Raw genomic sequence first — 14297 nt, forward strand, 5'->3', positions numbered from 1 at the left:
AGATAAAAATGCATTTGCTGAAGCAACCATTCCATTTTAGCTTGCTTCTACGAGTCTTTTATCTCTATTGTCATGTCGTGTTTCACAAGATTGGTACCTGAGCACTTCGCATCGCAAGTTCAATGCTGTACCAGGTGAGCTACTGAGCAAGTTTACTATGTCAGAAAAGTCATACACATGGAGCTGGTTATGTGATGCAGACTTCAAAATGTACTAGTTTACAAATCAAGCACTATGGTAAAAGTGTTGAGGTTGTAGTTTTGCAATAATATAGGCAGAGGCCCGTTGTTTCCAATGATCCTATGTTGCATCCTGGGCAAAGATAAAACATACTGAGACTTCTGAGCTGTAAAATGTCCTTTTTTTTTAATGGACCAGCCTGTGGGGTCATGTGTTTGTGGTCCTTTGGTGTATGTATGTGTGAAGAGTATCTGTACCTTGCACAACTGTCCGATTCTGGCGTGTGTAGCTTTGCTGATTTGCTCTCCATCAATAGCGTTCTCTCTGAAGAACAGATAGATCTTGTCGTCTTCAGGGTTGTCGCTCTCTGGGATGAGATGCACGCTGATAAATCTAGGATCTGGAAGGACAACAAACAAACAAAACATTAACACAAAAGAATAAAAATGCATAATACAACAAAAATAGTGTGGACCAATAACTTCTATTGCTGTATTCACTGAGAAGCAAGAGCCACATCACATACATCTCACATCACATTACTGTGGCACCAGCTCACATTGACCTACACAGTCACCTCACCACATCTACATGCACATACACATACAAGTGTGCAAACACTCCTATTACGCAAAACTTGTTCACTGGAGCCAAAGGCATTGATTTACTCTTTAATTGTTCCTTTGGTTAACAAAAAAGAAGTAATAGAAGAAGTTCAGCTTTGCATAATAATAAATGACTAAATGGCGTTTTAAATATGTTAAAATAGAAAACTGTTATTTTAAACTAATAATGTTTCACTATATTACTGTTGTTAGTAGTGTATGTATGTGTGGTAGTGTATGTGTATATAGTATATTTATATGTTTGCAGTCATTTAATATATATATATATCATGAGTAATGTGTGTAAATATGTATTTGTGTCTCACCGTTGAGCCATCTGGAGTCGTGCTGCTCTGTTCTGATTGGATGGTGCTTGCCTAACGTTCGGAAAATGGCAAAGTCCCGGCCCATGAAGTCAGCTGATGTCCCAGCATAAAGTTCCCCATCTGATGATCAAAAACACTAATTGAAACTCATATTTAGGATGGTTAATGTGAGTTCAATATGGATGGCGAGAATGAAATGTCAGGAGGCAGGAGGAACTAGTTCAATCTGGGTTTTGTAAACTTTAATAACGGCTCAGGTGAGGACTCAAAGAGGTGTGAGAGGCAACACTCACAGGCAATTTCAGGCTCAAGGATGGCGTGAGAGAACGGGACTGTGTGAGTGTCATAAGTGACCTTTAATCTGAGATGAGAGATTTAACAGTAGAACACTCTGCAGGTAGAGCACAAAACCAGAGGAACAGTCTGCACTGGTCATCCTCGAAGAGAGACCATTAATCAAGGGTGTTGGGTTTCCATTCAGAACACATGAACCAGAGCAAAACACACTCCGGATTATGCAGCGCCACATTCCAAATACACAGACACAGACCTGTATTAGTTTTCTCCAACCAAATCTGCTTTATGTTCTGTTTAGAGTGTAATTAATTTCTCAGAGTGACAAACAAAGCAGCTCAGTGAAGGGAAACAATGGCTATTGAGAAGACAAATATATGCACTCTCTCTATATTATCATCATAACAATTTGAGTCAAAAGTTAAACAGAAAATGTAACATAGTATTTGGTAAATTTTTTCTAAATCCTAAAATTTTCTTTTTTTCTTCTTCTAAATTTAAATTAGATTTTGAATCTTTTGTTTTCAAGTGCTGTCTCATACTTGGACCCCACTGGACAACCTACACACATTTTCTATTCTATTCTATTCTATTCTATTCTATTCTATATTCTAAAATAAAATACTTTTAATTTATTAGAGTTTAAAAAAAACGTTGTTTATTATTATTATTATTATTATTGTTATTATTATAAAAATGTTGAAAACAATAAAGTAACATTAAATTATAATAAAAAAATATCTAGAATAAATAAATGTATTAAAATAAATAATTATATTTTTGAATCAGTCAGATAACAGCATGAGTTTCAGTTTTTTCCCACTCGTCATATACGTGATCTTAGATACTGTATGTTTATGTCTTATCTGTGCATTTCATTTGTATTATGGTACCAGTAACCTATTACTTATTTGTTTTCATAGAGTTTGGACACAAACATCTACATCATTCCTGTACCATTACTACCACCTTAGGCATCTTCTAAATATACTGTTAATTATTTGCACTGACTGGTCTACCATATGCATTGTAAATGCACTTAACATAAATTATATAATACTTGTAAGTTTATTTGTATCATATTATATATTGCAATTTGTGCTTTTAGTTAGATGCTTCTGCATTTCATTGACTCTGTACTGTACCCTACACAATGACAATAAAGTTCAATCTAATCTAATCTAAATTTCAGAGCGGAAACTGGATCTAGTCATGTGACTTTACACAACTCATGTAAAAATGTGAAGCTAAGAAAATGAATTAATGATTTTTTTTGTTATTGTTATGAAAGGCATCTACCTGTACAAACTTTTTAAGACCCTTAAAATTAAATTTTGACAGGTAGGATTACAGTGAACTTAAATATTAACCAAAGTTCAATCTAATCTAATCTAAATTTTAGAACGGGAACTGGATCTAGTCATGTGACTTTACACAACCCATGTAAAAATGTGAAGCTAAGAAAATGAATTAATGATTTTTTTTGTTATTGTTATGAAAGGCATCTACCTGTACAAACTTTTTAAGACCCTTAAAATTAAATTTTGACAGGTAGGATTACAGTGAACTTAAATATTAACCAGAAAATCAGTCGTTCATATTCAACATCACTCACCGATCAGCATGGAAGCAGTCAGGAGTTTGGGGTCATAGGGACTCTTTCCACGGCCATTCTCAAAGTTTGACGACCCTAGCCGAAAGATGTTGTCCTGGATAGAAATGAGCACAAAATCAATCTTTGTGCAAATGACAAACCACATTGAAACAATTATCAAATTTCCGTCACATTTTAAGGCTACTATGTGATTCGAAAAATTTTAGCATAATTTTTAGGTCTTATCTGAGTGACCAAAGACCTCTAAATAATCAAAATTGACATAACAATAATTTGATAAAATAGAACCACCAATAAACTGTGAAAGAATAACTGATGTGGGATGTATTTACCTCCGGGCGTTTGCCCACTTCCACATAAGCACAGACGGGATGGAAGGCTCCTGTTCCACACACATACAAGTGCGTCTGATTAAACGGCTGCAGAACCTTTATGAAGTTAGAGCACTCCTTCTGCAGAGAAAGAGAACAAAACAACATCAATTTATGAACAGAAAACATAGCATTTATAGTGATGTAGCCAATATTTTACCAACAGAAACTTCCAAAACAACACCTTGAACTTGACAGAGAGCAAAGCAAACTACATCAGTGGTGTATATATATTTCTCGATTCACAGTTACCACTGCGTTCTCAGATAAATAAACACATCCCATCTGTGTCAACAAATGCTGACAGACACAGCTTATCACACACACACATGCATACCGTGGCCAAAGAAAGCATTTGGACACTTAGGACACACTTAAAAATGTCTGAATGTCAACAAGTTTAAAAATAACAAAATAATTAAGTAGCAAAATATAAAAACAAGTCGCATGCATTAAAAAATTATCTTATCTGTAAAATAAAATAAAATATTATGCATTAAAATATTTTACTTTTATTTAGCAAGGATGCATTAAATTGATCAAAAGTGACACAAAATGTATCGTTTTTTTAAGGGGCACAACTGTTTTCAACATTGATAATAATCAGATTTTTTTTTTTTTTGAGCAGCTAATCAGCATATTAGAATGATTTCTGAAGGATCATGTGACACTGAAGACTGGAGTAATGATGCTGGAAATTCAGCTTTGCCATCACAGGAATAAATTACATTTGAAAATATATTCTATATATAACAAAAAAAATAAAAAATTCTATGGACCCTAAGCTTTTGAACAGTAGGGTATTTAAAGTAAGTATTTATTTACTTTCTGGTTTTCAACAGTTCATGGAACATAGTTTATGTGATGACAAAACCTGTGATTAGGACACCTGTGTGAACTTGAGGGGAACTGACTTCATACATTCACTAATAATTACACTTATATTATCGCCTTCATAGGTTTATGTTGCATGACAGTTTTGTTTTGATGTCCTCAGATTATCATGCTGTAATCTGTGGACTGACCCAATCATTTCATGTTCTTTGATATTTCATAATGTGTGTCATTTCTGTGTGCATCAAACTCCTATAGCAGAATTCCACATGCAGTGGCACAGCTGACCAACATGCTCTCACGAAGCTCTTTTTTAAAAGGAAAATATTACAACAGCTGGAGTTGTTTTTCAGCTGGGTGTTTAGTGCATTAACAGGGAAATCCTGTTATGGGCGTCCATAGCTCCCCAGTGGCCTGTACTCCCAGGGTTAGTGTGTGTGTGTGTGTGTGTGTGTGTGTTTGTGTTTGTCAGCTCCACTGTAGCATCTGAGCAGGGATTGTGCCTATGGAAATGTGCATGTGTGTGTTCAGAAGCTCCTCAGTTGTGTTAAACCACGTGTCTGAGCAAGTCTCGTCTGGAACGGACTGAAGTGACTCATCTAATGTGGAAAAGGTTTACAGAAAAGTATGACAACATATAATATGTGACTCAAAGATTTGGCTTTTTCTACTCCATCAATATTGACTGACTTACTTTAGTTAAGCTGAATTTCTCCAACCTTCTATCCCAACTTAACATACCTTGATAATTATATGTAACTCATTTGTACGGTGATTTCTCCCAGCAACCAGCAAACATTTGTTAATTGCATAACTCAAACTTAATTTAAAGTGACATGTTTCTGTACACACCTTCAAGGACAAAAACGCATGGTTTTAATTAAAGTTTAAGTTCTCCACTCAACATGTTGCTGGTTCACCTTCGTAATAGTGGTTTGTTACTTCCATACACATTAATTGATAGTGAAATTGCACAATAACCAATAGGAAAACAGTTTGGAGTCATCTTGCTATTTTAAAAAGATTTTAAAAAGTTGCTTTGTCCATGCTCTCTTGGTTTTGACCAAGCCTATCTGTACTAAACTAAACTAAACTAAACTAAAATGGCAGCCTAGTCTGGAAAGTGTTTACACACCGTTGTCCCACAATTCAGTGATTTGGTTTTTATTCATTCTTCTATTGACATCTGCTGAGCTGATCTTGTGGGAGAAACCTTCAACTTTGTTTGTGAAATCAAAAGACGAATGACAGACAAGCTCAGCTTTACCTTCTCAGAACGAGCAGTTCTTGTCCAAAGCAAACCAATCGTGTCTTGTTTTTGGAACCATCTCAAATATTATATTTACTTTCAATGAAAGACATATAAAATGGAAAAAATATATATTTTTATTGCTCTTTTGAAAGCTGACATATTATGTAAACATTCACTGATGCTCAAAAATTTGGGGTCAGTAAGATTTTTTCTCATGCTTTCCAAGGCTGCATTTATTTGATTAAAAATACTACAAAAAATACCAATATTGTGAAATATTATTACAATTTAAAATAACTGTTTTCTATTTTAAATCATTTTACAATGCAATTTATTTCTGTGATGCAAAGCTGAATTTTCAGCATCATTACTCCAGTCTTCAGTGTCACGTGATCCTTCAGAAATCATTCTAGTGTGCTGATTCGCTGCTCGAGAAACATTTATTATTATTATCAATGTTGAAAATTCATTAAACCATTAGCTCAGATAATCACTCTATTAACAGGAATGCTTTATCAGAGCTTAATCCTTCTGGGTCTGATCTGATTTTAATCTCTTATTTCAGTCTTCTGACTCATTTTGGCTATATGGTTATAGCCATACCAATTCATTTGAGTATGTATAATTTTGTATGTGTGTGTCTGTGAGTGTGTGTAAGTAAATGTGTGTGAGTAGATGTATCTGTTTTACACTCTTGATGTTTTAGAGTGTAACCCCTTCCTTGCTGTCCACTTTTTTACCATTGCTGTGCAATTTTTTTCTGCATTGTGGGGGATTTGTAGATTGTACACACAAAAATGTTCTGTATTTTTGATTTTTTTTCCCCCATTTCACATTCATTTCCTATGGTCAGTCATTTTTGACCGAAGACCATGAGTGTGACTATATTTTTTACGACCACTTAGCTTTTTCGAATCACGTCCTCAATTTTTTTGTGTGTTCAAATACCAAGTGCCATAAAAGTCACAAAGTTTAGTACCGAAGCAAAAGCTGACAGAAAAATTAACACCCAAATGCTGAGTGAGTCAAATATGGCCGACGATATGTTAAAAAAACGTGATGTTTTCCGACCTCATCTTCATTTTTTAGAGTAATATGGTTGAGAGGGAGACAGATAGATGGACCTTGGCTCTGACAGCGAACAGCTCAGCAGGGACGGCAGCTCTGCTCTAGTCTGTGTGAGACGTGTGACTGTGGTTGTGGCAAATATGCAGCTAGGAAAGCTAGCGGTGCTCATGGATACACACAGATATTTGCTTGTGGATTTTTCTTTTGTTTCCTATGTATTTAATTCAAGCACTATGAATAAAGGTAACCTGACTTGACAAAATCAGACTTTTTTCACTATCACTGTGCTCACTATGGAAAAGAAAAAAAAAATCTGTGAAACTGATTCAAACATGGTAAAATGTGTAAAACAAAGCACTATTATTTACGGCTGAAAGCTTTAGCAAATTAGCCAAACTTTAAACAAAATTGAAAATTGAATTCAAAAGTGAATTGCAAGTTTTGCTTATTTTTAAAATCAGTTCAATCAAATTAATTACATTGCGTAATATATTTGCAAAAATATTTTAACAAAATATAAAATACATTTACATTTGACAATATATTTGCTTATTTCAAGTCAATATATGAATTATTATATTTCAGTATCTTTCAACATAAAACTATCACTAGCATTCAGTTCAAAGCAATGCATTTTGCAATCAACTTGAGAGTGTATAGGACTTTTGTGGAGTGTTTTACGTATATTTCACAGGGTATTTCAGTTACTGTGAGGAAATGAACAGTACAAAGTTTAACGAGCGTTTCCTCTGAGCTTTATGCCATAGAAACATGTCATTGTTGCTGTCATACTCTCTCCTTTTGTTATTTTCGCCTTTTTTGATGAGTTTTATGCTCACTTCGGCTGGTGTAAACGAGTGACTATGCGCACTATGTGCACAGGCGTCTCATCGGATTGTCAAGGGTCTGTTTGCGTAATGCACTTGTGCTGGAAGAGGTCTAATTAAAATATGCACACATATACAGCAATCAAATACACACACAAACGCTCTCTAGAACTGCAAAATGACTCCATCAACAATCACAAACACTCACTATTCAAGAGGAAATGAACTGCACTTGATTATTGTCAAGCATTGCTTTTGAACAAATAGTCTGTGTACAGTATGTACAAAAGTCTGTGAGCATTCTGAAACATTGCTCCTTTGTTATAATTGTGTGTCTTCATCAAAACAATAAAATCAATCGTCAAGTTTTTCTCTGTCAAATAGGTGAAAACAAAGCATGATGTAATGTTTATATTTTTGAACGCCTCTGTTATGATCCAGACGGTTGCCAGGGCATTCCGAGCTCATAAATCAGATACCCCAGATAGAACATCTTGTAATTATTACATCATTCAGCATATCTTTGTGAGTGTGTGATCAGATCGAGGTGTGAGAAGTGAGTTTAATTGGGCCTGGAAATCAAATACCTTCTGAGAACATTTAAGTTTTCAATCTGGTGTAATAAAACCTGATCTTGTGTAAAATGTGAACATGATATTTATGATCTAACTGCCTAGTAAAACAGTGAAAAGTGCTTTTTTAATCAGTAATATCCATTACACACAGACACATAACTCTGATATAAATCTCAAAAAGTGACTGTTCTTGGCAGGTTTCACTCAGACTCAGCTCTAGCGACAGTTTCTGTGTGAATCGATAGCGCATGAGCTGTAATTATCATATAGCCCAGAGTTATTTATCTATTAAAGATTACCTGAGAACATCCTGAGGAACAGGTTCTCAGAATCAAGGATTTGAGTTGCCAAAGACAAAGACAAGGAATACCAAACGGTTTTAAAGTTCATTCTGCAAGGATGTAAGCAAAAATGTAAGTGTCAAATGTAAAATCAAATGTAAAACTTTAGCAATCAATCACTGAAATCACTAGCATCAGAATACTGAAGCTAAAAAAACACATTTCAGTTCCAGGATGAATTTTTGAACTACTGAGTGTAGGTTTGTTCATGAACTAACAATAGTTAAAGTCTACATGGAATCTGCAGATATATTATTGAAAATGCTGTGATTTGGAAAGAGATCATTTTGATAGCCGTGTTGCCGAATTGAGATGATTAATAATCTCTCAACATGTTGGAAAAGAGACCACGATTGTGTTTCCCAAAAGCATCGTAACTCATAAAATCATAGAACCATTGCCACCAAGAAACACAGCCCAGTTTCAGTAGTTAAAGGTGGGGTAAGCGATTTTTCAAAAACGCTTAGAAAACTGATTCGGGCCGACTAGAAAAACAAAGCGACCGTTGAAAATCATTTGAAATTTGTGTCAATACGTCATGAATAGAACGCAGCAGCAGTTTTCTGTCGGGGATTTGTCGTGTCGTGCCGCGCCGCATCCAGTGTAGACCATAGATATGTATATATATATCTATGGTATAGACAGCATCACTGATTATAATGAGTTCTATAGTATTTTGTCGCACCGCACCACTCGCGTCCGGTGTAGACACGGTGTAACATTGGTTTGGCTTTGTTTCACAGAACTAATCGTTGCCTGGGTTGTGAACATATGTGTGGGGCGGAGCTATCAAAATAGGGGCGAGACCCTTTTGGGGTAGGGGCGTGTTTGTTTTGGTGATTTCAAATGTCAACATTGGCTACCAGAAATCGCTTACCCCACCTTTAACTAAGTTACCTTACCATAAACTATATGGTGAAAATTTGTAAATGGTTTAACATTACATTATATAGAATTTTACTGTAAAACACTGGCAAATGTATGGTTTTTTGAAATAGAATTATGAATCAAAGTATAATTAATGATGGAAAACAGTCAAAGTAAATGGTTAACATCATATTATATGTAGTTTTACAGTAAAATACTATCAAATTATAGTTTTTGGAAGGGAAAACTGAATTATTGTATAATTTATGATGAGAAACTAAATGTTTGACATTGGCTACTAGAAATCGCTTACCCCACCTTTAAGAGAAAACGGCACTTGCTAAATGACAACTTCACCAGAAAAAAAAACATAAATGTAAGGTTATGCTTTTTTATACACTCTTTCAAAAGTTTGCAGTCAGTCAGTAAGATTTTTTAAAACTAATTAATGCTTTTATTTAGTAAACTGATTAAAAGTGACAGTAAAAACACTTTTAATGCAACAAAAGATTTCTATTTCAAAGAGAAGTCCTTCTGAACTTTCTATTCTTCAAAGAATCTTGAAAAGTGTATCAAACAAAAATAATAAGCAGCTGTTTTCAGAACTGATAAAATCAGAAATGTTTCTTAAGCAGCAAATTGGCATATTATAATGATTTCTGAAGGATCATGTGAAACTAAAACTGGAGTAATGATGCTAAAAAGTCAGCTTTGCATCAAAGGAATAAATTAGAAATTAAAATATATTAAAAATAGAAAACTACAGCTATTTAACATTTTAATAAAATTTCACAATATTACTATTTTTACTGTATTTTAGATCAAATAAGAGACCCAATAAGAGCATAAGAGATGTGATTCTTCTTCTTTAAAAAAAGAAAAATAATTAAAAATCTTACCAACCTCAAACTTTTAAACAGTAGTGTATCATGGTTCAGCTGAGTCAGTGCAAAAATGTTCTGTGTCAGATTCCAGAACATACGGTGCCCCTGCCTGGCATTGTGGGTAATCTACAGTAGCAGCACGCAGTCACACAGGAGGACGTGCCTTTAGACATGCTGCTAATCTGAAGAAGAGCTAGTCTTCTTCAAACCACTGAGACCATCTCTCTGTCTCTTTCCCTCCATCTATTGTTGTGGAAAAACATCTGAAAGCACAAGCGAGGAGGGGAGGGCAGGTGGAGGCAGAGGAACGGTCCCATCTGAGGCTGATAAAAATAAACTTCCCTACCCTACATACTGCCTGCACTCTCTGCTCTGCAGGGCACATGTGTGTGTGTGTGTGTGTGTGTGCGTGCGTGCGTGCGTGCGTGTGTGTGTGTGTGTGTGTGTGTGTGTGTGCGTGTGTGTGTGTGTGTGTGTGTGTGTGTGTGTGTGTGTGTGTGTGTTTGCGTGTGGGCAGATGAAACATGAGTGCTATCCACACTCACCTTTTTCCATTCATCACAGCATGCATGTCCATCTAATCAAATCTGGAGTTCTGATTATTAGCATACCTTATCGTTTGAACTCTCTCCACAGGGTCCAAAGATGATTTTAAAGCAATCAAAAACCTGAAATCAAATCTAATCCAATTTCCCTCATGTCTTTTTGCTTTCCGATGGGGAAAATCTGTATTACGGCATAAATATTTTCCATTTCACAGGAATTTGGCAGAGTATTGTTTTAGGTGTGTGCGCTCTAACGCTGCGGCTTTATAGGATACGGAGAGTTCACATGCTGCAAATGCAACCCAACACCAGATTCCTGGCATGTTTGTGGATTAAAAGCTTAATTAAAGTGAAATAAAACTTCTCTCATTCCTTCATGAGATTATAGCTGTCTTAAAACATTCACTTCGGAATGGGATAGCTTTACACCAAAAACATTATTCCACCACACAAATCCACACACACATACAGTATGCATGCACTGAAGTAGCCAATCTCTTGATTCTTTGCCACTTATTTGAGACAACATGCAGCTACATCCATTATCCAGTTCTTTATGTCTTTCCACACCTGTTGACATTTATGTAAAGGTGTTACTGTTAACCTGCCCCAGGAACTTTCGGCTCAGAGGGGACACTGATACCACCCCTGTGAGGAACACCAGTGCTCAGTCAGGACTTCCTCATGGGTGGCTTCCTCTCTCCACACACACACACACACACACACACACACACCTTCATTCTTTGGAAATATGGCTAAAAGGACTCTACAGCTATGTGTTTGTTTACAAGTTGGGTTGTACATGTGAGGGCCACAATTCTATCCTCACAAATATAGTGAAACGTGTCAAAAACAACTTGTGGAGACATTTAAAGTGGTCCTCACTCCTCAATAATTGAAAGGTTCATTATTTAGCCAAATCATGTTTTGATTCAAATCTGATAATGTCAGCAGGTTACTGTGAAGGTTAGAGTATAGTAAATTTTTTAATTTTTATTGATACTTTTTTAAGTAATAATTATTATCTGAAATAATGTAAAATGTGTTTCAGCACTGTTTTATAGGTATTAATACTATAAGAAGTTACATTCCTTAAATATCTTAATATAAATTTTTTTTTTATCCAACCTACATTGACAACAAGCAAACAATTCTTGGACTCTCACAAAAACTGTAAAAACTGTGGAGCATCCCATCCAGTCCAACACAATAAAATTGGCTAAACAAATGGTTTGATTTTGGGCACAACAATATGTTTTTCCGACCAAAGGAAGACAAAGGTATTTCAAAAAAGCTGCTTAAATAAATAAATAAATTTGTAATAAAAAAAAAAAAACTTTTTTTTTTTGTTTATTTTCAGTTCCATTTGGTGACACTAGTGCCCCCAAAAACACATATTTCCCCCCCCCCAAAAAAAAAAAAAAACTATGTTCTTGTTTTATTTAAATACATTTATAGTAAATCAAAAAAAAAAAAAATATATATATATATATATAACAAACAGCAAATATATGCTCTCCATGAGTAATTACACCCCCCCACATGCATTTTAATTGATGAGAATTCAGAAAAAGATGAATCAGCCAGACTGTGGTGACAAATGTTCACAGGTGTGTGAGTTTGCTCTGGTGCTTGTGGATATCAGAATCAGTCTTGGCATTGAACCAAGTTGTGTTTGCTTAGATCAGCCTAGAGTACACTGTAAACACACATACTCTCACTCTCTCACTCTCTCTCTCTCTCTGTCTCTCTCTCTCTCTCTCTCTCTCTTCTTTCTAGATGCAAAACACAAACACATATTCCCTCCAATCTCTCTTTGTCTCTTTCTTCATTGTTTTCCACACAAACAGTGTGTGTATGCCTGTAGGTGTCAGTGTTTGATACGGTAAACAGCTCCAGACGTGTGTGTGTGTGTGTGTGTGTGTTGGGGCAGATGAGAGCTCTGGGTACTTAAGGAGCCCCCCGTGTGTTTGTGCATGCGTGCGTGCTGGATCGAGCACGTCTGTCGCCTGACAGTCACACACCGCGGTTCATATAGAGCTCAGCTTCCACCAGCCAGCTAATGAGGAGCTGTCAGAGCAATTAGAAAGCTGGCAGAGAGAGAAATGGTTCACTTTTATACAGTCATCTGCCCTGACTGTTAAACCTCTCTCTCTCTCTCTCTCTCTCTCTCTCTCTCTCTCTCTGTCTCTTTCTAATTACAGAGGGAGGGTGGAACAAGCTCTCGCATTTAAACACTCGTGTAAATTCACTTCTGACAGTTCACTTTATCATGAATGCCAATCGGATGGGAAGAGTTGTAATGTTTTATGAGATCAGGTAGAAATAGTGCCTTAAATAACTGTATAGATCCACGTTTTAAGGTTAAATGTTAAAAAATTAAGAAAAAGAAAAAGGCATTGTTGATAAAATCGAAGATTACTGAATCACTTAATAGAAAAAAAAAAGATTACTGGTGTATGTTTTACAAGAAAATAATATTTCTGCTTTCTACTTCAAAATTTCACATTTAATTCAATATGTTACTTTGTAATTATTAATGAAATTTACTTGTAATATCTGAGTGAAAATTGTTAAATCCTACACTCATTTTTTTCACAATTTTTGATCTATAATTTCACCCCTCAGCACTACCCAATCACAAAAGACAATATCACTTTCAGTAACACCACTCTAATATTTTAGTTATGAATAATGAACGCAAATATCCATATATACCCATGACTATCAATATGATGTCCAGCTTCACTTTCATTCTTTCAAAAACATCTTTCAAAATGACCAACCATGCATAATTAAACCATGTGAATCATATCAATGAAGCAACCAGACCCGTATGCCAACTCCAGACAGGAAAGCATCAAGAAACCATCAAACTTTAACATCTGCTCTTCTAAGATTCCTCAATCATTCTGATCAATTTTCCAGAATCCCCATCAGCAGCAGAAGCAGAAGGTGACTGACCTTTATATGAGAGTTTGAGCCGGGGTACGTTGTTCTTGCTCCTCTGTGCGTCTGTTCCTCTTTCCGGTGCGCCGAGCGTCCACAGCAGCAGTACAATCCCCCACAGGTAGTCCATGTTTGCCCCGGCTGCGTGCAGTCCACTGGCCTCTGGTAAACACTGTGTCGTTTCAGCAATCCAGTCCTTCAGAACGCCACCTGAGGATGGAGCAGGTGTGTCTGTGTGTCAAATAAGTCGCACAACGATCACATCTCTCCTGGTGAAGCAGTCACAGCCTCAGGAGAGGACCATCAGTGTCCAGACCACTCACAGTCTCACTTTAAAGTGTGTTTCTGTGGTTGCTTATCTCCTAGATGTTGTGCGCTCTTCCTCTCTGACTGTTTTAAATAGTAACACTGTTGAGACTAAACTCAACTAAAGCTTCTCTGTTGCGCTCTCTCTCTCTCTTTGCACAAGCTCAGCGCACACACGGTCACAGCACAAGACTGGGAGAGAGCGGAGCCAGCTGAGAAAGACTGTGAGTGAGTGAGAGAGAGAGCGAGTGAGAGGAAAAGGGAGGGCTGTGCTTCCAGCAGAGGATTCTCTAGGTAGCCTTTTTTCCTACTTTCAAATCCCACACACACTGTCAAAGTTGCACTCACTCTACAAGAATCATTCTGACATTGGAGGGCATGTGTGGTGTGGTAGATATTTCCTAACCTCACTGTCCTGGTTTCTTAATGTTTATTTTGCTCTATATCTAATGCAAGAA

General features: G+C 36.2%; 1 protein-coding gene across 1 annotated transcript in view; it reads right to left on the minus strand.

The window, feature by feature from the left end:
- The window catches only part of LOC107738432 (semaphorin-3ab-like), a 27278-nt gene extending 13262 nt beyond the window's left edge, over positions 1 to 14016 (minus strand). Inside the window, exons 1-6 of the mRNA XM_016550199.1 lie at positions 13549 to 14016; positions 8247 to 8257; positions 3353 to 3472; positions 3021 to 3114; positions 1112 to 1231; positions 438 to 580 (exon numbers count right to left, since the gene is read on the minus strand). Of these exons, the coding sequence (XP_016405685.1) occupies positions 438 to 580; positions 1112 to 1231; positions 3021 to 3114; positions 3353 to 3472; positions 8247 to 8257; positions 13549 to 13663 (603 nt within the window). The 5' untranslated portion in view covers positions 13664 to 14016. The remainder of the gene's footprint in view (positions 1 to 437; positions 581 to 1111; positions 1232 to 3020; positions 3115 to 3352; positions 3473 to 8246; positions 8258 to 13548) is intronic.
- Positions 14017 to 14297: the final 281 nt, after the last annotated feature.

This window comes from Sinocyclocheilus rhinocerous, unplaced genomic scaffold (assembly GCF_001515625.1).
Source record: "Sinocyclocheilus rhinocerous isolate Xijiao unplaced genomic scaffold, SAMN03320098_v1.1 scaffold975, whole genome shotgun sequence".
NCBI lineage: Eukaryota > Metazoa > Chordata > Actinopteri > Cypriniformes > Cyprinidae > Sinocyclocheilus > Sinocyclocheilus rhinocerous.